General features: G+C 59.3%; 1 protein-coding gene across 1 annotated transcript; it reads right to left on the bottom strand.

The window, feature by feature from the left end:
• Positions 1 to 397: 397 nt before the first annotated feature.
• SEMA7A (semaphorin 7A (John Milton Hagen blood group)) lies at positions 398 to 23,406 on the bottom strand. Its single transcript, XM_047736188.1, has 14 exons — positions 23,157 to 23,406; positions 10,291 to 10,442; positions 9,739 to 9,780; positions 9,291 to 9,383; positions 8,989 to 9,073; positions 8,761 to 8,871; positions 7,967 to 8,106; positions 7,162 to 7,346; positions 6,149 to 6,257; positions 5,866 to 6,064; positions 2,962 to 3,089; positions 2,611 to 2,765; positions 2,346 to 2,407; positions 398 to 2,104 (listed from the first exon to the last, which is right to left on the bottom strand). The coding sequence occupies exons 1-14, from the start codon at positions 23,332 to 23,334 to the stop codon at positions 1,743 to 1,745; spliced, it is 2,001 nt and encodes a 666-aa protein (XP_047592144.1). The 5' UTR covers positions 23,335 to 23,406; the 3' UTR covers positions 398 to 1,742.
• Positions 23,407 to 23,725: the final 319 nt, after the last annotated feature.

The following is a 23,725-nucleotide window of genomic DNA, read 5'->3' as shown; positions in this document are numbered from 1 at the left end:
ATCTTTCACAGACCCCAAAAGGCCTGTGTCCCTACCTCCAGGGACAGGCAAGAAAGGAACGAAGGGGCGACAAGGCCCTGGGAGGCCTCCAGGTTTCCTTCTCTCTGCATCCCTCCCTCTGGGTGCCCCCATTTCTGGTCCTGCCCTTGTCTGGCCCACTGTCCCTCTGAAGAGCCGCCTAACTCCCTTCAGCAGCTTGGCAGGCAGGACGCTTCTCGGGAGATGTGGGTTCAGATCCCGTTTGTGCCTCTCATTAGCTAGGAGCACTGCTGAGCTCTTCCTGGGCTCCAAGGGCAGAGACAGTAAGTGTGTGTGATGCTCACACAGGCAGGAGATAAGAAGTCCCCCCCACGTCTTCCCGACCAGGATGGCTTTGCAGGCAAGAGGCAGGCACAGGTAAATAAATAGTCTGTTTATTAGTAATATGTTACATTATTAAAGTGCATTGAGAAGAGATGCAGGGGCCAAAGCTGGAAGGCCACCAGCCCCAGGCCCTGCCCTGAGCTGGCTAGACACAGCCAGAGAAGGGCCCGGCTCTCTGCTGAAATCCATGGACAGGGCTGGGGGCAGAGCCACGCACCTAGAGAGCTTGGCCCAGGCTGTCCCCACCGGAATTCACAGTTTAGCCTAAGTTATAACATGTCCTGAGCTGAAGGTGGGAGACTAGGAGCATGGAAGCACAGCCCCTGCGGAAGGGGGCTGAGGGGCAGGGAAGGGACCCCCCCGCCCCCCAACCCCCAATGCCAAGGGCAGAGTCCTGGAACCTCCCCCTGAGGACCCGGCTCCTCCTTCTATATGAATGTGGTGAACCTAGGGCTCAGTTTCTCCTTTGTTCTCCCCTGTCTCCCTCACCCTACCCGCCCCCCCCCCCCCGAACTGCCCCTCAAACCGGGGGACTGGGACCATATTCCCCTCAGACTGGGATCCCAGGGCAGAGCCAGCTCATGCCACTCTCCACGAACCCATGCCTGTCCCTAGACTCTTATCCCGTCCCCGGAGCCTCAGACTGGGACCCCCCACCCCAGCCCATGTCTTCCCCAGTCCCTCCCTGTCCCACCCCACCCCCAGCATGTAGTTTTGGTATTTTCATACAGATGCAGTCAGAATTAGCTATACATGAAATAAGCCTAACATAAAAATAGAACTTTTTCCGTCCTTCCGTCCGGAAAGCAAACATCCTTCAATAAACATGCAAGGCCGCTGCCTGGTGGGACCCAGGGCTGGTGAGGGAGCCGCAGAAGGTAGCCCTGGGCCTGCGGGAACAGCAGCCACCCCCGGCCACAGCAGGAGGAGGGAGGAGGCGGGGGCAGTCGGGATATGGAGAGTCCGGAAGGACTCAGGCCTCAGCCCCAAGGTCCAAAGCCGGGGTCCCAGCTTCCCTCTCCAAACCCCGTTCTCTGGCCCACGGGCTCTTGGGCTGGGGACATCACTGCATTTAGTCGAGTTTGAGGAGGGGGTGTTCGAAAAGTATTCTCCAGAAGATAAAGTCTGAAGTCCTCAATGCCCCAGCTTCACAACAGCGCCTTCCTTCCATGGCCCCCAGACCCCGTGCCCCCACGTGGGCCCAGCAGCCGCCTGCGGCTGGCCATCTCCAGGCCTGGTGTCCTTCATCGGGTTACACAGTCTCCCTGGAAAGAAGTAGCAGGCCAGGAGCTCGCCGGACCCGGCCGGCTCTGGATGGGAGACTCTTCTGGGGCCCCCGAGGCTGCAGGAACCTGCACCATGCCCAGCCCCAGGAGGCCCTAGTGGACCAGCAGGCCAAGAGCGAGTGTGGGCAGGACACCCAGCCAGAGGGAGGTGGCCAGGGCCCTGGCACAGCCCAGCAAGTGCTCGGCTGTGGCGCCATCCTCAGGCAGCAGCTCCCAGTGCTGAGCCTCCCGGAAGTAGGAGCCCTCCTGGGCCTCGCAGCGGTAGTGGCCGTACTGGCGGGCTGTGAGGTTCTCGATGAACAGGATGCAGTTGGGGCTCTGGTGGCCCGGCTCGCAGCTCTGCTCCACGTTCTGCTCGTGGCGCCACGAGTAGGTGGCATGACGGGACTCCACGGGGCAGCTCAGGTAGTAACGAGAGTTCGGAGCAAGGGAAACCTTCTGCAGTGGGGCACTATCTGGAGAGGGATGGGGGAGGCAGCTATGAGGAGGGGGCCAGGGCTCCCAAGGCAGGCTGTGTTCTCCTCTGCTGAGGAGGGCTCCAGGGCCAATGCTTTGAAATGAACACCTCCTCCCGACTCCCCGCTGCCTCCCTCACCATTCCCCTCTCCACAACCAGCCCAGACCAAAGGGTGCCCCCTCTGCAGGACTGTCCTGCCCCATCCCGGACAGGGGCCCCAGCAGGGCCAGATCGGGTACCTGGTTTGGGGTTGGGGCACTCTGTGTGTGGCTCGTCTGGATTAATGGACTGCAACACTGGCCTGGAGTTGGAAGGGGGAGAGAGGCTAAGCAGGCAGGAGGCCACAAGTCCAGGCCTTTCCCCATCCTTGTCCCTACCCAGGATCAGCAGCAGTGTTCCCCCCACCCCACTCACCCCTCCCCCCACACCTCTTGCAGCCCACCAAGACCACCCCTATTCCCGTGTTCACCTGCTCCCAGGGACAAGAAATTTGGGCCCACGTACCCTGGAGAGCTGTAGATGGAGACACAGCGGCCCTGGTCCCAGCCGCAGTAGGGGTCTCGGGCCATGAGGCAGCCGTGGCAGCCCCCACTGTAGACCTCACACAGATCCAGGGGCACCTGGCTTACCTCCCACTGGGAGCTCACGTACAGCTTCCGCTAGAAGGAGAGCAGGACTCAGGTCAGGCCGGGGCGCCCAGCCCCAGCACCGACTTCAAAGTCACCAGGCCAGCCCTACCTTGGCAGGCCCTGAGGCCCAGAGGCTCTTAAAAGGACATGCAAATCACATGCAAAGGAGCTCTGTCCCCCATCCCCCAGGTAGCCCAGCTGGTTGTAGCGGGCAGGGGAGGCTCACCCGCTCGGTGTCCAGCGACATGGCCTGGATGGCAGCCGGGTGGTGAAAGGGCTGGATCTCCATGATGTTGAAGACAAGGCTGCGTTCCCCGTCCCTGGACTCCACCACTTTGTGGATGGTGCCCCTGTCTGGGGGTGAGGGGCAGAGGGTCAGTGGGCCGGTGGGTGGGCGTTCCACTCCAGAGCCGGGCAGCCTCCCTCTGGGCCGGGCCAACCAGCAAAGACATGTGGAGGACGGCTGGGCAGTCGGGGCTCAGGTGAGGGTCACAGGAGTGGGGCAGGGCGGGGCGAGGAGAGTATGACTAAGGAGGGATGTGGGAGCCTGGGGGTGACCCAGGGAGCTTCGGAGGCTGGGCCGCAGAGGCCACCCCAGGAGGCCCAAAGCTCCCCGAGGCTGCAAGGGCAGCTGGGGCATGAAGAACAAAACCTCGGTACTGTCCACGGTACGTGTGGATCCTCTGTGCCTTAGCCTCCCACACAGCTCAGTCCTTAAGATTAAACATCCTTAAGAGGCGGGTATTATCTTCCCAATTCCGGGAGGAGGAAATGAGGCTCAGAAAGGCTGAGCAACTTAGCTCAAGGTCACACAGCCGGTGACTGGAACCCAGAGACGTCAGAACCCCACCCCTCCGCTCCTTCTACGACTCCCCTGCTTCCTGGACTCGTTGGGGTTGTTTGCTTTAAATACACTTTTCATTTTGGAATATTTTTAGCTTTACAGAAAAGTTGCAAAGATAGTACAGAGTTCCCGAATACCCTTCACCCAGTTTCCCCCAACGCTACTATCTTACGTAATTGTGGTACATAGTCACAATGAAGCAATTGAGACTGGGACATTAGGATCACCTCAACGACAGACTTTATTTGGATTTTTGGGGTTTTTCCACTAATGTCCTTTGTCCGTTCCAGGATCCAATCTAGGACTCTACATTGCATTTAATCTTTGGGGATTTTATTAATTTTTATAAAATCTTTCATTGGAAAAGGACGTTAGATGCCACATGGAGATTCCCAAGGTCAGAACCAGGCTGCCTGCCTCTGAGGCTGTGCTGTCTCCATTCATACCTGTCGGGGACTAATGGGCATTCTGACCCCCAGGTCCTCCCATTCCCGACTCACCTTCTGTCCCAGTTTCGAGAATAGCCTACCTCCCTCTCCCTCCTTCCCAATTTCCCAGGGCATCACTTGCCCCAAAAAAGCAGTCAGATGATCACCCGCCTAGAATGTTCCTCTATGTGTCTATGATCCCCCTTGGCAGGCTCCGAGATGTGCCCAGACGCTGCTTTGTCCTAATAAGCCCCCAGCCTTGCCGCTGCCTTCACGCCCACACTGCCCTCCGCCACCTCCATGGCAGCCCCATGAGTGTCTCCCATAACTTCTCCCAGGTGTGAGAGCCTCCCACTCTCTGCAGAGGGCTCAGAAAGTTCTATTTCTTATCTGGCCCCCAGCCTTCTTGCTGCAGGCTCCAAAATGGTACCTCTCCAATGGCCCTCACAGATAAACTGGGACAACGGCCTCATCCTTCAAGTGCGCTCGCCTCCTGGGTCTGCAGGAGAGGAGCCCACAGCCCCACGCAGCTTTCCTTGTCCTATCTCCTGCTCTCAGTCATGCACTGTGTGACCCTTCCTCTCCTGCACCCCAGTGCCCTGCCAGCCACGGCTGAGCAGAGCAGGGACGGGGTGCATGGGTACACCAGGATGAAAGGAGGAGTAAAGAAGCGTGATCGCAGGACCCAGAAACCAGGCCACTTGGGGAATTCCTCTCCCCAAGGCTTCCAGAAGTCAAACAGCCACGAAGGTCAACATGGCCCTGAGAAAACCACAAGGTGAAGCAATAAATAGAGGAAGCCACGTGGCAGGGAGGTACTGAGGGAGGCCCTAACTGTGTGGCCCCAGAGGTGCGAGGCCCCTGGGGAGACCCTGCCCTTTCTCATGGCATCAGCACTCGGTCTCAAGGAAGGCCGTGGCCCCTGCCCACACTGATCTCCGTGCCTGCTCCCAGGAGCCCCTCTGCCCACAGACTGGGACCAAGAAGTTGCCAGAAACTCAGCCCGGGGCTGGCTCGTTCACAGCTGGTGACTTCCCAGAAAACAGGGGTATCTCCCAGGGCTTCTGGGGTCAGCAAAACCCTGACCCCCACGGAAGTTCCCTCTGTGGTTCTCTGCAAGACTCTGCAAAGCGGGGGTGGCGCCTAGGTGGCTCAGACAGTTAAGCCTCTGCCTTCAGCTCAGGTCATGATCTCAGGGTCCTGGGATCGAGCCCCACATCCAGCAACCTGCTCAGCCGGGAGCCTGCTTCCCCCTCTCTATCTGCCATGTCTCCTGCTTGTGCTCTCTTGTGCTCTCTCTCAAATAAATAAAATATTAAGAAAAAGGAAAAAAAGCGAGAGACTCTGTAAGTCTCTGCTGTCTGTAAGTCCTTCCTCATGTCTCACCAAATTCTTGGCATCCCCCATCAAATGTTTCCCCGCACCTGCACAGTCCCACAGACACGGAGAGAGTCCAATTTCCTCATTCTGCCTGGCAGAGGCCCAAGGGATACCGGTGACCCAGTCCTTCCTCCTGATTTTCCACATTTCTTCCTACCATCTTCCCTGGGTCAGACATCTGGACCAAAACTATACCCATCTTGGCTCAGACTTGCTATATTTCTGCCTCTGAACCCTCACGCTTGCTCTTCTCCCATCCTGGGAGACCCTCTCCTCTTCCATCTTCCCCAGCCTCCTCCAAGAAGCCCTCCCTGCCTGACTCTTCTACAGCCACACATACTAACCCCTGACAGCTGTCGGTCAATCAATTCTTCCTTCCAGGTGTAAAGATCTAACCAGATGTTAGTTATGTTATTCTTTACGCCCTTCATACCCATTCTTACAAAGCAGGCCCGAAGGTCCCAGGGTGGCCCCTCACCTGTGGTTAGGTAAAGCACGTGGAAGGTCTCCCCACGGCTGGCCTGCATGCGGTGAACGACCACTTTCTGGTAGTGGTACTTGGAGTGGAACAGTGGTGCTTTCGAAGGCCCCATGGGCTCCACCCTCTGTGCCACCTCAGGGTGACTGTCAGCCACCTGGAAGGTCTCCGTGGGGATGGGCTGCCGGTCTGGGAGACACTGGGCAAGGAGGACAGGTCCAGGTTAGTGGCGCAGCTGGGAGGTGGGTCTGAGGCCTGGGCCATCGTCGGGGGATCAGCTTACCTTGCCAGGCCGAGGGTTGGGAAGGCTCGCATGGTAGCCCTTGAGTGAGGAAGTACGGAAGACCTTGTCAATGTCCCCAAGCGAGTACACACAGACGGCCGAGTAGTTCCTGGAGGACAGAGAGAACACCTCAGTGGGGGACCTGGGCCCTCCCCACCCCCACACACCCAGGCCAGCCCAGCCCCAGACAAGGGCATAACCACGTCCCCCAGGCTGTGAGCTCTGGGAGGACAGGGACTATCCCAGGGGTCAAGCCTAGTGCCTAAGATTCTCAAACACCAGTGAAGGAAGGAGGGGAGGGATAGCAGAGGAGAAGGAAGGAGGGAAAGGAGGGAGGGAAGAGAGAAGGGAGAGAGGTAAGTTCAACCACATTTCTTTCTGCTGTAATCGAAGACCCCAACCTGTGGTCTGTCACAGAATCACCAAGTTCAGAGGCTAACCCCCCACCCCTCACTCCGGGCCATAAAAATCCCAGTGCGTGCCTTCCAGCTGGGTGGTCCTCCAGCCTCTACAGGGCCCAGCTGCAGCCTGCTGCCACCAGAGAAGGCCAGACTCCCGTTCCCTGCCCAGCCAGACCAGGTCTACGAGCACCAGAGCAACAGAGCTCAGCTCCCCAGCAACAGGCTCCCCAGCTCAGCCTGCACGCACCCAACCCGCACTTACCTTGTTTTCAATCAACCAGAGTGATTAAGAGGTGTGAATGATCGGGTGCAGACCATGCCTGAGAAGGCGTGATAGCACCCAGCTGCCTCTTCCCAGTGCCTCAGCCCCCACTCTAATCACACGGCCGGAGGACACACAGGCACAGGTGAGACCATGTGCATGCACACCTTCGTGCACAGGCTCACAAACATGCCAGCACTCATCTCTCCCTGAGCACGGGCTCTCCTCCACCCGCCGCCCAGTAACAACCCTGTGCACTCGTGCCCCGTGAGCCTTCTCCTCAGCAGGGCCCAAGCCTTCCGAGCCCCACTGGCCGCTTCACCAGCCCAGCTCCAGAGAGGGTCACTCACCAAGGGTTGGAAAAAACGCCGTAAACTCGAGTGTCCTTCCACTGGCCATTGGGGTCAGGGAGCAGAAAGACGTCCTGCAGCCTGTTGAAGTTCTTGTTCGTGGACGCATCGCTGCACACCAGCATGGCCTTCAGGAAGGTGTTCCACTTGGAGACCGACAGGGAGCTCTCGCCACCCTGGTCCCCCTGAAAGGGTAAAGAGGAGGAAGAGCCCCTCAGCCCCAGCCCCAGCTGCCAGGAATGTCGGCATCCAGGCTTCAGAGCAGGCACGGAAGCCCTGAGAGGGGCCGCGACTCCATCCCCTGCCAGGTGCCCAGGCCTAGATGGCCTGTCCGCGCCAGCCACAGGCCTTGCTGATCCAGGGCACAGGGCTGGAGGTGCAGACCCACAGGCTCCAAGTGCCAGGTCCTCATGGAGAAGAGCAGCTCGGGCATCTGTTTGCACACACACACACACGCGCGCGCGTGCGCTCACACGTGTGCCCCAGACACACATCCCAGCGCCTTCAGTCACGGGAAACACACATGTAAATGCACTTCCACACTCACAAACATGCTCACTCTCCACGTGAAGTCACACATGTGTGCACCATCAGGCGTGCACACAAGCCCCACTACCTCTGCCCCCTCACAGACCCTCCCGTGCACACCCATCAGCTCCCAAAATCCCCACCAGACTCACTTGCACATCCCGCACGCTCCTTCGTGCAAACACATATGACCCCTGACCTGGGTGTGTTTTCACACAGTCGCTTGCTCCTCCATAGGCACAGACACACACTCTTGCCCACTCTGCCACCCACTCACCCTGCATAGCTGGGCCACGCGGGACACATTGAGAGGGGCCTCGGGGTTCTTGTCAGGATTGTCCTCCCGGAAGAAGTAGTAGATCTTGTCGTCATAGGCTTGGTCTTGGTGCACGATGGTAGCCTTGATGAACTGCGGGTCTGCCAGGGATGCAGGCAAATGGGTGTGAGGCTGGGGGTCTACTTGGAGGACCCACCCTGTGTGCACCCGCCCTGTGTGCAGGTGAGCGCACAGCTCCCCTGCATCTCTACAGACAAGCCCGGGGCAAATCAGACCTAGGAGAAAACTCAGAACAGCAGGTCCAATAGCCCAAGGGGCCTAAGACTACACCCCCAGCCCAAACCTGTTTTGCCTTCTCCTACAAAGATGTCATCGGCCCAAGAGCAATGACTTCATGCCTGGGGACTGGGGCGAGGTCCCTGGGGGCCCCTATGTCACTTCTGCCTAATTGGCAGAGTCCTAATGAGGAGGGAGGAGGTGTCGTGCCCCACCATGAGCTCAGCAGAGGGATACGCTCTGGCTCCTGGGGACCCCACGCTGGGTCTGTGGCTTCCTCCGTTTTGCTCCCAAAGTGTACTGGGCCCACCCTGCCTCCACACCACTGTCTCTGTTGTTCCCCTGCTCCCTTCCAGGTCAAACTCCTCAGCTCTGGCTACTCAGGCCCCTGGTTTCTTGAGTGGGCTGTGGCCTCAGTGGCCCTCAGAGAGCCCTCCCGGGGCACAGGAGAACCCCATTTGCCGCCCTGGGTGTTCACACCCCTCCAGCCCCTCCAGCCCAGCCGGAGCCTGATTTACTCTGCATGACGGTGTCACTGGTGTACAGCTCGATCTCGCCCTGGATGCGGCGGAACCGGGGGATCTTCCCGTTATACTCCTGCTTCCGGATTGTGGAGTACACCTCGTCCCCTGGCATGGTGGGAGGGCCATGGGTAAGGGCAGACAGTTCCCGGAAGTCCCTCCTCCGAGCCTGGGATGCTGGGCATAGAGCTGTCCACCCTCCCCAGCCCAAGGCAGCAGCCCTACCGTCAAACAGAACCAGTGAGTTCTCATCTGGGCTGAAGGGGGCGTAGCCTCTCCTCTCGCCAAGCGACTCCACGGTGCCATTCACCTGGGGGAGGCCAAGGAGGGTCAGACAGCCACGTGACCCTATGGCCACTGCCACCCACGGGCGCCAGCTTCCTAGCCAGGGTCCCCCTCCTCCCAGGGATTCTACACAAAGTGGGGCCAGCCTCAGAGTCCCCCCCAGCTCCTTCCCAACACAGAGGGCAGAAGCCCATGCAGACAGGAGTGAGCTGACCAGGTTCTGCGGGGAGGGGCTCTCTTACCAGTCTCCAGCAGCTGGGGCGCCGGGCATTGGTGCCACAGATGAGAAGCCCCTCGCCCTGCCTCTCCAAGAGCGTGATGTAGTTCTCGCAGTCCTGCCCAGGAGAAGGGGAGGGAGACAGGTTGGCTGGAGGTCCTGGGAGGCCTAGCACTAGGACCCCCGGTCTTGGGGAAGGAGTCATCAGAAGTCTGACTACAGGAGGCAACCTCCAAAAGGAGAGCCCAGAAGTGGGGTGCTGCTGACTCCAAGAACAGAGTAAGGGCAGAGATGCCTCAGAGAAGGACCACGTCTGACCCTCAGAACTGGGAATCCTGAACCAAGGTTACCTCTCTCCTCCCAGACTATGGCTCCCAGGGCAGGGCCAGGTCTCCTTCCTCAGACTCTCAGGGACTCCCATCCCTTTTCCAAGGGAGTCAGCCTCCCCTCTGTATTGCCTCTCCCCCACTCACCCGCTTGTCCAGGCAGGATCCCTTCGTGGAGCCAATGTTCACCTGGGGAAGAGGGGAAAGTGTTAGTCCACTGTCAAGGCCAGGGGCCTGTAAGTACTTTCCATGCATGTCTCAGGAAGACTTCATTCTCTAGATGAGGGCCCTGAGAAGCTGAGTGATTCACCCAAGATCACACAGGCTGTCTGGCCTGATACTCGAAGCCAAAGCCCAGAATCAGCCCAGAAATCTCAGAAAACAGGGGCCCTGGAGTTGTGGAATCCAGCTTCCTGTCCAGATCTCCCACAGCAGCCCTATCCACTTGTCCTGGGGGGCTAGCTCTAGGCCTTTATCCTCGCCCCCCCAACACCCGTGCCAATCTGGAGCCTCTCCCAGGGACTGTATATGGGATATTACAGGGGCTGGATCAGTTTAGGAAGAGAGCTAACTCCCACGGATTCCCTGGGATCCCAGAGGGGAGATAAGGAGAGAAATAGGGGGAGGGAAGAGAGAGGAAGGGGGTCAGCTCTGTTTCTGGGGCCAGCAGAGGGATCGGACAGAGAGGTCCAGGCTCACCGTGCGCACGGAGGCATTCTTGCCCTCAGGGAAGTCGAAGAGGTAGACCTTGCCACGTCCACCCACCCACACGGCAGAGCTGCCCGGCTCGTGGAAAAGCACTATGTGAGGCTCCGACAGGCCGAAGTCAACCCAGTCCTGTCCTGCGCGGCCTGGGGAGGAGGCAAAATTGGTAGAAACATTGAGGCTGCGCCCTGGGCAGCAAGAACCTTCCCCCTTCCCCCCGCCACCCCCGGTCACATCAGCACCTACCGACAGCTAGTGTTTGGGTCTAGACTAGGGCACCACCAGGACTCAGAGCCATGAGTAGAAGAAGTGAAGGGTCCCCTGCTGGGATCCAGCAACCAGCTGTCCTTGCCCCAGAGCCATTACCCCTATCCTACAATATGTATAACCTCAGGATGAGGGCAGGATTTAGGGGCCTCTGGGGAAAACAGACCGACGCCCCCCCAACATACACACACACACACACACACACATGCACACACAGTCTGCTACTCCTAAGAAGCTGGGCTCAGGCTTTGGGACTCAACCAGGGCTCCCTGACTTTGCTCTGTGTGGCTCACCACTGCCAGGACAGAGCCGGCAGCCACCTCTGTCCCCTGTGGGTAGCAAGGCCTCAAAGCAGTCCACCTAGGGTCAAGGTTCCCAGAGATCACATTGGTCACAACCCCAGACCCTCCTTTGGGAAGCCTTCTCCAACCCCCCTCCCCCCCCGCCCAGGCCCACTCAGCCCTTTAGGGAGCAGGCCAGCTTAGATCAGAGCTAGAAAGGAATCTGAGTAGCAGCCACTCCTCCCCATTTCTATAGATGGGCAAATGGAAGTCCAGAAGGAGGCAGGCCAAGGTCACAGGGTCAGTGGCAGGCACTGAATGACAGCCCACGCCTCAGCCCCTCAGCTGCCCTCGGTGACCTGGCCTGCTCAGGGCTGGCTTCACAGGGATGCCAGCTGGCCAGCGGGGGGGGGGGGGGGGGGTGTGGGCAAGATCGGCCCTCCCTCCCCAGCAGTTCTGGGACAGGGAGCCCTTCACAGAGCACAGCCTGGGCCTTTAAGCAGAAGGGCTGACCAGGGCAATTTTGCCCAAAAAAGAAACTGTAGCCACTACCTCCAGGGAGAAGATGTTTCATCTCCGGTGACATTGCTGAGGTCGGCCCAGTTGCAGGACTAAATTACAGAGATGGGACAGCCTATGGCTGGTCTTCCACCCCCGACCACTCTGGGGCTCACCCCAGAGCTCAGCCGACCTGCTATTTATTCAGCTGCAGCGAATTCTGGGGCAGCCAGCTTCCCAGGGACACGGACACAGGACACAGCCCAGTACATGGAAGAGGGCTGCAGTTTCCTCCCTCGTTTCCTTACATCTGCCCAGGGTCCTCTCAAGGCCCTGTGAGCCATCCCTACTGAGGTTCCATTCAACCGGAGTGGGGGGGCACACCTTGTGACCCGAAACCCATGATCCCTTCCCTTAGGCTAGCACCCTGCACAGTCAGGTCAGTCCTGGAAGTGGATATTCTGTCTTCACCTCCATTGCAGCCTGGGCCACAGCACAGAGGAGAAACTCAGGGCCCCCGGGGGACACGCTAGCCCAAGGTCATGCTAGGAGGGAAGGCAGACTGGCTCACGATATTGGTGCTCGGAGATGCCAGCACTGTGGGCCAGCTGAGAAACCGCTGAGCTCGCAGCCCTCGGGTTCCCCTGGCTCCCCTGGAGCGCTCCACGCACAGCCTGAGCACCTCGGCAAGTCAGTCCTCATTGACCCCCCCCCCCCCAGGGTCCCCCTCTGCAGCCCCGGCCACGCAGGCCAGTGCCGAGAGCCCAGCTCTGCACTGGGTTGGAGCTGAGGGTGCTGGTCGAGGCTCGGGCATTGCACAGCTGGCAGGTCCTGGCTCCCGGGCTCCCCCACCTTTCCAGTGGGGGTAAAATTAGAGTGCTAGGGTCAGCTGCCTGGCTCCCCTTTCACTGGCAGCCAGCCAGGGATCCAGACAGTCTGCGGCTGCTCCCCCTTCTACTCCCCTGGCCAGCCGTGGCCAGGAAAGGCTGCAAGTCTGTGTCTGGAGATGGGCTGGGGCCTGAGAGCTCAGAACCCTACCACTCAGCAGAGGGGCTCGCGAGGCCCACCACAGCTCTGCTAGATGGGAAAGAGGCACCAGAGTGGGCCCCGGGGGCCTTGTCTGGGGGCCCAGGGAGTAGTCCTGCCCTGGGGAGTCAAGCCTGATAGGAGAGGAGATCCAGCCGTACACTGAAAACCAGACAGAGTGAGACTGTCACCGGAAAGCAAGCCTCCCCAAATCTCACACACAGAACTGTCCTAGCTCAGAACTCAGGGCTGCTCACGAAGTATCTTTGAGAACACAAAGGTAAGGAGGGGGAGGGCTGTGCGGCTGGGGTACAGCATGGGGGGCTTCCGTGCCAGCCCCAGGGCAGTCCTGCACAGATTGGGAGCCTGAGTCCCACGCCCTGCACATCCCAGCTGCAGCAGCCCAGGGTGGGGGAAGTGGGGACTGTTCACCCCATTCTGCAGAAGAACAAGCAAGGTCCAGGCCGCATGGCCTCCCTTGACCCCCAGGCTCCTGCCCCTCCCCAGTCTGCACCCGGTATGGGTAGGACGGCACCAGCTCAGCCCGAGGACGAGGACGAGGCCTTGGCCCATTCTCCACCCCAGCCCCAGCCTGGCTCCCAAGCTGCCCAAGGCCCTCAAAGGGCCTGATTGTGCCGGGGAAGTGTCTGAGCAGCAGCAGCTCGATGAATACATGAAAGGAAGCTTTGTTCACGTTGCCCGAGCTGGGGCTGGGGGGCTCAGGGGCAGGAGGGCTGCCTGGAAGTGAAGGCAGCACCAAGCCTTCACAGCCAGGCCCCGTGGCCCCATGGCACCATGACAGAGAGCTGGGTCGGGGAGGGGGCAGCCTTCAAGGCTCTGAGCAAGGCCAGAGTTCACCCCTATAGAGGCCCAACCAGGTGACGAAGTGTCACCTCCGTAAATGCGTCTTTTTGCTTCCCAGCGAATCCAAAGGGCTGGGGGAGACTATCAAAGCTAGATGGGTCGGGGAGAGGCGGGAGAAGAATTCCAGACAAGGGCAAGAGCTGAACCAAGTGAGGAGGCTGACTGAATGGGGGGTGCCTAGACCCAAGGGCCCTGAGCGTGATGCCCAAGGATACTGCCCATCAGTCAGCAGTGTTGCCCTCCCCACTCCAGGCAGGGCTAGGATCCGGAGAGCCTCCCCTCCTCCAGCATCCCCCCTGCTCTCCCTGCCTGACCAGCCCCCTCTGTTTCCCATCCTAGAAGTCTAAAAGGAGCACCGTCTGGCACCGTGTCTCCCCCTTCACTCCCCGGCCTGACGCATTAGTGGCTGACTAAGTGGTAGCTAAAAGCTCCCAGAATAACCAGGGGTTCGGGCAGGGGAGGGGGCTAGGGGCCCAGGGCATGGCCCCAAAGGTGGGTCAAGGCATAAGACCCCCACCCCCCACCCCCATGTGATACTGAGCCAATCCTCGATCCTTCCATACTAAGAGAAAACACACTCAGGCTGTCCTGTTCCCAGCTGGCCTCCATGGTCCCGAGTCCCCACCCTCCTCAGGGAGGCAGGAGCTGCAGGGTGAGCCCCAGCCAGAGAGGGGGGTCAAGGAGATGGCTGGGTGTGGGAGGCCAGATGTCATGGATAAGAATCAGACCTGACTGCTCTCACAGACACCACCCTCGCACCATTGTCCCAGTGGCCTAATGGCTAGAGCAAGTGTGGGCCGCCAGAGGGTGGGTTTTCCTAAAGCAGGCTGGCCTGGAGGGGTATCATCCCTCCTCCCCTTCACTCTGGATGCTGTCACCATCTGGTCCCCACTGTCCCCGCATCCTCATTGCTTATGAAAGAACAGCGCAGCCCAAAGGGGGTATGAGGCCTGGAAAGGAGGGGATGGTGTTGACCATGAAGGCAGAAACAAGGACAGGCCCCGTGGTCAGGCCTGGGCAGGGACAGCCTTCCAACCTGACCCACTGAACCGATGGGCCTTGAATGATGACCTCAAGGAGCCCTTTGAAAGTAGGCATTGAGGCAGGCTCTAGGAATGGCAGGAATGTGGTCACCCATCAGGAAATGCCTGAGTCAGGCCACCCCGGGGAGGCCCAGGCACGGGGCAGGAGCCAGGCCGACTTCAGACTGGGAACCCAGCCACATCCTCCCCCATCCCCATACCCCACCCTGCATTGCCGGGTCCCCCTCATACCACACCATACCCAGTCTCCTACCACACACACCTGTCTGAGAAAGAGGAGGGAGGGCCCATGTATGACCCAGGAATTAGGGTGCAGCCTCTCCACCCTTTGCAACCCATACCCCACAGGTCAAGGTGGAAGGGAGAGGATCTGAACAATCACTGAGCTGAGGGGACACAGAGGCCAGACAGACTGTGCCACTGACCCAAGGAAGCAGGGAGGGACCAGGCCCCAGCATAGGACTTCTGCTACCCATCACCAGCTCCAGCCCTCTAGGACCATATCTTGAGAGCTTCTTGCTTTACAAAACACTGTATGTGATTTCTCTCTACCTCCCTGGGTCCTCTCCTGCTCCCCATCCTTCCCTCCCTTGCCCCCTAGGTGAAAACTTGCTGGGCTGAACGGACATATTCCCACCCACCAAGGTCAGCTCTGGATGGGAGGGGAGCGTGCCTCACATGGAGGCTCAGCCCAGGGGCTCCAAGAAAGCCTGTGCTCCTTGTGGCAGCCGGGTGGCTGGTTGGTTGTGACCAGGGCCTTCCAGGTTCAGTTTCCTTCTCTGTGGATTGAAGGGGCTGGTACCTGCTAAGGCCTAAGTTTTATGACCCAACCATGGTTCTTAGGACAAATCACACACATGATGAGTCCTGGAAGAGTCACAGACAATTTTCTGAATGGAAGTGGGGGCAGCAGAAGAAGCCAACATCCCCCTCAGCCTCCACCAACTGGCCTGCAAATTCCCCAACCACCTGCCAAAAGGCAGGACAAGTGTCTGTACCCCATTTTATAAACAGGAAAACTCTGGCCCTTCCAAGTCAGCAAGGCTGTGTGCTCCCTTCACTCTGCCACTGTGCCCAAAGGACCAGCAGCCTGGCTGGTGGGGAGACCAGCAGGCGGGGTGGGGGGGAGGTGGGGGGAACGACAGTGAAGGCTTTGGGGGAAGGGGCAGTGTGGATGGCAGGGGGCACTGGGGTAAGCCAGACTCAGGGGACTCTGTGGGGGAAGGCTCCCCTCCCGAGGCCCACGTGGAACTGGGAGGAGGTTCCAAGGCCAAGGGAAGGCAGGAAACTCAGGATGGACAACATGTCCTGCCCACCTTCTGCCTGTTCTTCAACTGGGCAGGTTCTAAAAGCCCCAGAATGAGGTCAAGGTCAATGGGTAGCTCCTTCAAAGGAGAGGATGGGCAGAGGGGCAGGGCCTGCCTTTGGGCCCAGAGCCACGCAGAGGTGGGGGAGAGGGCAGAGGATGCCTACACTACCCCAGGGGAGGAAGAGAAGGCCCCCCAGCTTGGCCTTCGCCTGCGCTGGCAGGGCAGGTCGGGGTAGGCAAGGGCACTCCGCTAGCACAGCCGGTGAGGGAGAGCGGGCAGGGCCCAAGCTGCCAGGTCTGCATCTCCCCAGAAATCAGAGACGACGAAGGAGGAGATCGACAGCGATGGTGACAGTGACATCCCGACCGCCTTACCCTTCCACTGCACTTACTATCCACCAGGCTCTAGTCTGAGTGCTTTTTAGATTCACTAACCCACTTCATCATTCTCTTAGGACCTGTATTCTACAGTGAGGGCAGCGAGACACAGAGGACTCGAGGAACTTGTCCAGGATCACTCAGCTATAAAGTGGTGGAATGGCGGTTGACGCTCAGGCAGATTGATTCTGGAATCTGTGCCTTATAGCACTGCGCTCTGTAGAAGGGCCCTTGGAAGCGTCCAAGCCAATGCGTCCCACACAAAAGAAGAATGGGGACCAGAGAGGGTGGAGCCTGGGCAGAGGCCTCCTGGCACAGGAAGGCCTGACCTCTATCCACAATGCCCTAAAGAGGGTTTGTGTAAGTGAGCGTGGGTGTGCAGGCCTGAGGCATGAGGAGTGGGGGGAGGGGGTGGAAGGGATCTGGGGGTGCAGTACAGCACTGAGTGCTGACCAGCATGACTAACGAGGAAGACAAATCTCTTGAGCTCTCTGTCCAAAATAGAAAAAACACTGTGGCCTGGAGTAGACCACAGAGAAGGGCAGGATACGCTCATGAACCCTTCTTCACTATCTGCCCAGCCAGGTTCTTATCCAACCGGCATCTGCCAAGACCACTCACCTCCACCCCTGACTCCTCAGCTCAAGAAACCACCATGGCTCCCAAATGCCCATCCCGGCAGGGCCCTCCCCGTCGACCTGGCAGTCAAGGCCCATCTCTGCTTCTCTCTGCCACAGCTCTTTCCCTCCTCCGCAACTTGGCTTGTGCTCTCCTTTCCCTTGATTGCCCTTTCCCCTCCTGTTTGTGCACACAGTCTTACCTGTCCTTGAACACCTGGCTCCACCAACCACCCCCCCTCCCCGGCCCCGGGCTTTAGGAAGTGCTCCCAGCCGCTCCAGCTCTCACTGCTCCGTCCTCCCTCTGACCTTGGGCTACACACCATCTGGCACATACCATCTTCTCTCAGATCACACTGTCTGGTGGGATTTTGCCTGGACTGTGGTAAAGGTAAAGGCCAAGCCTCCTCTCACCTCATGGGCCCTGCCAACCCAAGGCTAACAATGGGCAAGTGAGGACAGCTCAGATAGTAGGGAGGGGTGGACGGGGGCAGGATGACCAACCGCCATATGCCACAGGCGCAGACCTCTTGGAACAGGTTCCTGGGCCACTGACAGGACACCGAGTTTATCGCCATGACCTTCTTCCTTGCTAGGCTGGGCTGAAGCCCTGGGTCCAGAAGATAACAGCATGAGTGGTTTTCCATGCCCCACTCTGCCTCCACCCCACGCACCTGCCCTTCGCTCTTGCCTGGCTCTTCCCCTCCCAAGGACATGTCCCCCACTTGTGAAACCCCACACTGACCTGTCACAGTCCTTGGCTATAGCTACAGGTTCCTGATCTCCCAGGTGACCTCTCTAACCAGGCAGCAGGCCCGCCTCTCCAGGCACCCGTGTGCAACCCAAGGGCAAACCCAGGCCTCCTCTCTGCCCTACAGTTGCTGAACACGGATGGTCCCAGGCATGGCGGCCGGTGCTGGCTGCGCTCCACGATAAGAACTGCCCCTGAGTGTGTTAGCACAGAGCCCAATCCCCTGACTGCAAGACAGGGGTGCAGGACGCAGGGCAGGATCAGCCTAATCCCAGGCTGCTGTGATGGTTAAAACCAGATTAGCCCCAAGTCCTGACACAGGTCAACCTGCCCTCGAGACCTGAGGTCCATCCAGCTGCCCTGAGAAAAAGACCAGAAGAGGTACAAAGAGCCAGCCCAGCCTAAGGTCCTGAAGGGAGGATGATCATGGCTGGTGGGGCTCCCAGGAGCAGAGAGCACTGGGGCAGGAAGAATCTGGGCTCAGCTGAACTGGCCAAGGAGGAAAGGGCTCAGGGAGCCCCAAGCCTGGGAAGGAGCATGTAGGCCAAGAGCAGGCTTGGGCAGAGGATACAGCCCTGGTCCCAGCTCTGCCTGTGTCATTGGATGACCTTGGGCCAGTCCCTGTCATCCCTGGCCTCAGTTTCCCCATCTGTGGAATATGTGGTTTAGCCCAGCTGATCTCTACCATTTGTCTTCTGACGTCCTAAGCTGTGCCCCACTGGGCTGTGGGCTGGAGTTATCCAAGGTTTGCTGGAGGAAGTGAGACAGAAATGGCAGAAAGGAGAAGGGTGAAGGGAATGACAACCAGCAGGGCAGGAAAACATGGGTGCTGCGGAGAGGTGAAGACAGATGGACAGAAAATAAGGTGGGTGCCAGGCATGGTCACCATGCCGCACTAGGGAAAACGGTAACTGTCACTGTGTGTTCAGCACAGTGACATGGAGGGGTGCAAGGGGACAGATCTCCCAGTCTCCTGTGGCCTGGGCTAGCCAGAGGAGAAAGCGCCTGTTCTCTTACATGGGGGCCAATAAGGGACAACAATCCTCCAGGCTCTAGGAGGACCCCTTCTTCCCCCACCCTGGGAGGGAGGAGGCTTCTGGGGGCAGACAGGACTGGCCATAAAAGGAAACTAAGAGAAGGGGAAGCTTTCTGGCCCCAAAGCTACCCACCAGAGTAGAGGAAGTATGATCAGTCTCTTGTGACATAGCCAGATGCCGTGCGGTGGCTGAAATGAGGGACACGGGGCTGGGGGGTGGAGGACAGGACGTCACATGGGACCTGAGCTGTCAAACTCCAGGACTACCCACTCCCACCACTGTCTCCATCCCCGCAGGCTGCTGGATCCCTTCCCCTGGTCTGAGCCTTGGCTTACTATCCATATGTTAGGGGCCCTGGCCTGGCCCTTTGCAAAGAAGTTTGCCCAATTCTCCCTGTTTCTCCTGAAGGATGCAATGAGAGAGGAGTGTAGAGCTTACACAAGCATGCCAAACTCCTGCCCTCACCTGCAACCCACTCCCCCCTTGCCCCCTGGCCCAAGGAATGATCTACATATAACCCCGCCCCCCCAAGGAGGTGAAGGCTCCTGGAAGGGGAAGCTGGTCACAGAAAGGACATCTGCCCCTCCCCCACCAACACAGCCTAGATGGTGCCGGCAGAAACTCTTCCCCACCATGGAGAGTCTCTGCTGAGATATGGGCTGCCTTATCTGGGGCACCCCGCAGTCAGGAGTTAGGCTGAAAGCTCCTGTCTCCCCAAAACCAGCCCTGGCTTCCCATCAGGGAGCTATGACACACAAGAGGCCTCCCCTGCCAGCCATGGTCCTTCCTCCCACTGGCTGTGTAAGGTCAAGTGGCCCAACTCAGATGTCCCCTCCTGCAAGAAACCTTCCTGGAGCCTCCAAGCCCTAGCTAACTCAGTGTCTCCTTCCTGGCTGGGAGCACCCACTCAGCTCCTCTCCTCTCCCTGGTCTTAGTTGCACGTTTTTGGGTCTGAAATCCTGTCACACCAGGTACTTCCTCCTGTCCTTCCCCTCCCCAGTTGGCTTCTACACCTCCTGCCATCCCAACTTACCACCTCTTCCAGGAAGCCCTCCTTGATTAGGTAGACTGGGTTCAGTACCTCCTCAACCCCCATAGCTGCCCTCTGTTACAGGTCCTGCTGCATTTTATTGTAACTGAAGGTTGATCTGCCTGTCTCTCCATCTACACTGAGAAGTCTACAAACTTGTCTACTTTCTCATCCCTGGGACCCCAAGCCCTGCCCTGGGACCAGTACAAGGTGGGCCCCAGCAAATGTCAAATGTCAAACATGCTAAATCACCTCTGAGACTACAAACTAATGAACCACTTCCCCCAGCTGATCTCAGCCTTCAGCTCATGAGACAAAAAGATAGAGAATACAACACTTGAGGATTTCCGCTGACTTCCCAGGTTTTAATTTCTCCTCAATGCTAAGGTTTGAACTGGCCACCGCAGCCTCTGCCCATCCCAGAGAAGCAGGAATCCCAGAGAATGCATGCTCTGATAAGTGTGAGCTCCCCCCTTCACCGGCTTTGGACGAATGAGGAAATGAGCCTTGGAAAAAGCAAGTACCTGTCCAGAGTCACACAGAAAAAGAGCTAGGACCTGAGCCAGGCACCTGACCTCTGCTCTCTTTTCCCCACACCGTGGATGTCTTAGGCCTATGCCAGCATCCATCCCGCTCCAGCCTGCTCTCAGAATCTTCACAATCCAGGACAGAGGGGTCACACAGCTTGGCCGGACACTCCCAGTGACGTCACCCGCTCAGGAAACCCCCTCTCTCCTCCTGGGAATTGCCCCTCTTCCCTGGTTTCTGCAGGGGGAGTTCACCTTGAAGGTTATGCATACATCTAAGTCCCCCAAGAGGGCAAGGATTTCCACTGGAAATGCTGATGCTTGGGGAGCCTCAGCTGTGACCTCATCCCCTGGAGGAGGTGACAACAACCCCCGCCCCGGGGAGTCACCCCATAATGGCTCCCCCAGCAGCCACCAAGTCAACAATAACATCCTGTTGTTTAATTGGACAAGAGAGAGGGCAGAACCTGCTGGGCAGGTGGAGATCAGAGACTGGGCTGTTTCTCTTTGTGGACATGCTGGCTCACCTCTGATCCTGGAGGTCAGGACCTTCCTGGGCCTCTCCATCTCCTCCAAGCAGGGATGGAATGAGAGAGGGGTGCCCAGCTTACATGAGCATGTCAACCCTCTGCCCTCACCTGAAACCCACTCCCCTCTAGTCCCTGCTGGCAGGGAGGTCAGGCCCACACTTTGCATCCATGACTGGTCCATGTGTCCCTGATGCCCTCCGAGAACAATCTTCAGAGCCCTTCCTGATCTGGTGGGCTCTGAGGGTCAAAGACAGGTGCAGAGTTCAAGGGCACCCGGCAGGTCAGTGCTGACACATCCGTCTCCTTCTGGGCCTGGCCTTCATCAGGCTGGAAAGGTATCGACTTCCCCAACAAACACAGGCTGGGACTCTCCCAGAACTCTCTGATCAAATCTTTCCCTGAGGCTTAGGAGTCTAAGCAACATAAAATAATGACAGAGAAGAGCCCCTGTACCTACTCCCATCCCCACACCTGTCCTGGCTGAAAACTAAAACCCCAGTCTATGCCTCACGGAAAAGCGGCTCCAGAAACCCCATTATCTTTGGTCTAGTTGTTGGCGGAGGCCCACCCTCACAGCACCCCACAGCCTGGAAGACGGGGACCTAGGTCTACAGCAGGGCTGGAGGGTACTCTTCTCAGCCTACTCCCCAATTTGCCCTGCCCAAGCCCATTTGTGTCCGACTGCCATGTGTCACCCCACAGGAGACAGGAGGCAGCTGTCAGCCAGGCATACCATCACCAGCTGGTGGTCCTGGGGGAGAGGCTGGTGGCAGGGTCTGTCTGGCCAGTGGGGCGCCTGGCACTGGCAAGGATGAGCAAAGACTGCCTTTGGACAAAATAGGTGAGGGGGTGGCAACTCCCAGCAGGGATCAATAGCGCATTACCAAGCGGAAGGCACGGCCAGTGCGGGCCAGCGTGGCACAGTCGTGAACTGTGTGCAAGTGGAAAGAAGAGGTGGAGCTGGGTTGGGAGCTTTGAAAGTGGGTAAGAGGACTGAAAGCATCTTTAAATAGCCCCAGGGTGGGGACTAAGTGCCCTGGCTGTGGAGGTTCACATTAAGTGCTCAGAAGTGGCTGTGCATTAAGTACGGGGGGAGGCATCTTGGGAAGACTTGGGGGTAGGGGCAAGCAGAGCCAGATGCAAGCAGTTTGGTGCAGAGGGAGATTCCAGAACACTCAGATATGGCCATGTGTCCTCTTCAGAGTGCCCAAACGCTGTGCTGTCCAGGACAGCCAAGGGGACTGAGGCAAGGCAAAGATAGAGGGAATGCAGAGAAAGCCTGGGCTGGAGCTGGTATGAGTGAGGGTGCAGGTGTCTACCATGAATAGATGACCAGAGGGCTGCCTGCTCTACTCCCACCAGAAAGAACTCTGGCTGGGTAGCACAGCTGGCCCCCAAAGTCCCTCCTTTATGGCCAAAAAATTTGCTTAAATCCTTCTCCCCTCCCTAACTCAGAACTAGCTCTGGTCCTGTGCCAGTTCAGAGCCCCCAGTCCGCACTGTGAGCTCACACACTGCAGAGTGACCTTGGGCAAGTCACATTCATTCCCTCCACTGCAGCTGCAGATCAGGCCACTCGGTTTGTGTGTGGGATTTTTTTCCGCTCTCTGCTAAGAATACCTGCCCCAGATAATGCTCAGGCTCTGGCAATTCCTGCAAACCGCCTCAGGCATCAAAGGCTGCTGGCAGGGCCAGACCAGACCAGTCCCCCAACCCCCACCGGGAATCCACCACCACCAAAGGGGGCCCGCAGTGCCCGCCAAATTTGGGAGACAGAGCCCTGACGGTCTAGGGGCAGGGAAGCATTCGTGTGCAATGCAGGGGAGGGGAGCTCGGTCCCTCATGGCAGAAAGCCTCAAACCCCACCTAGCCCGCTTTCTGACCCATTGTACAGGGGTCTAAAGTGAGGCGCCCCTGGGGGAGGCTCTTCACATATCCATCGCGGCCTAAAATCTGCACTCCCGCCCCAGATCCGCTGCCTGGGGGTCCCAACGACCGTGCCCCACCCAACGGGCACTGCCCCCCACGCTGGCGCCGATTCCTGGTGACAACTGCCACGTGCGGACAAGGGGGGAGCGGCCGGTCCCGGCATTGCAGAGGCAGCGCCAGGGTGCCCCAAGCCTCCGCACCGCACCATGGCCCGGCTCACCACAGGGTGCCCACCCCTTTACCCGGCCCGCGCTCCGGGCCGGGGCGGGGGCGGGGGCAGGCAGCGGGGTCTTTGTTCCCGCAGCCCGAGCGCAGCTGCGGCGGCAAGGGGTCCGCGCCCCCCTTGCCGGCCCAGCCTGCGCCCCGCGCGACAGCTGAGCCCGCCGCTCAAGAAGAGGAGACCTGGGTGGGGGTCCCGGCCAAAGAAAGGGTCCTGTACAGAGGTACTGGCGCTGAAGGACCGAGAACGCCCCTCGGCCGAGAGAGGGGCCCTCTCCCTCTCCTGCGCCCCGGCGCTGCGGTTCCCGGCTGGGGGCGGACTTGGAGCGACTTAGCCGGGGCTCGGGCCCCTGCCGCTCGCTCACCGCAGCGTTCCAGCTCGCTCCGGCGTGCCAGCGCGCACACTCACACACTCACCCAGACCCACACGCTCCCCGCGAAGACAGCCCGGGACCCGCAGACACGCGCACGCACTCCCTCCGGGGCCCGCACACTCCGCACCCGCCCGGCGCGGCGTCCGATCCCGCGCCCCACCGGCCGCGCGGCGCCACCTACCTTTCCAGACAGCGGAGATGCGAGGTCCGCTCTTTGGGTGGCCTTGGGTGGCAGCGGCCGTCCAGAGCAGCAGCAGCAGCAGCAGCAGCCGCAGCGGGAGCCAGGACCGAGCCAGCGGGCCGGGGACGCGGGTGCTCTGGGCGCCGAGGGAGGCGCATCCGGGCGGAGGCGGTGTCATCCCGCAGCCCGGGAGCGACAGCGGCGAGCAGCCTAGTCTGAGCCAGCGCCCCACCAAAAGCAGAGCTAAGGCGAGGAGGCGGAGTCAAATGCCTGACCCCACCCTCCACCCTCCCCCCCCCCCCCCCGCAGCCGTTCTCGCCTCCCTGCTGGCCAAAAGGGGCGCAGTGCCCACCACCAGGGCACCTTCGTCACCCCCGCTCCTCGGCAACTCCAAGGGGAGAACCCAGGCTGCCAGGGACTAGACAGACTTGTGGTTTCCTGTGATCGGTAGCAGGCCCTGTCCCCTCTGAGCCTCCTCAGATCCACTTCCCCCTACCCCATGAAAAGGTTGGCCTGGAAGTCTGGAAGGACCTCTCCCAGGGCACAGACAAGGTAACCTCACTAATGGC

The sequence above is a fragment of the Lutra lutra genome, chromosome 7 (genome assembly GCF_902655055.1).
Source record: "Lutra lutra chromosome 7, mLutLut1.2, whole genome shotgun sequence".
Lineage (NCBI taxonomy): Eukaryota > Metazoa > Chordata > Mammalia > Carnivora > Mustelidae > Lutra > Lutra lutra.
This window is presented reverse-complemented; position numbering and strand designations above follow the sequence as displayed.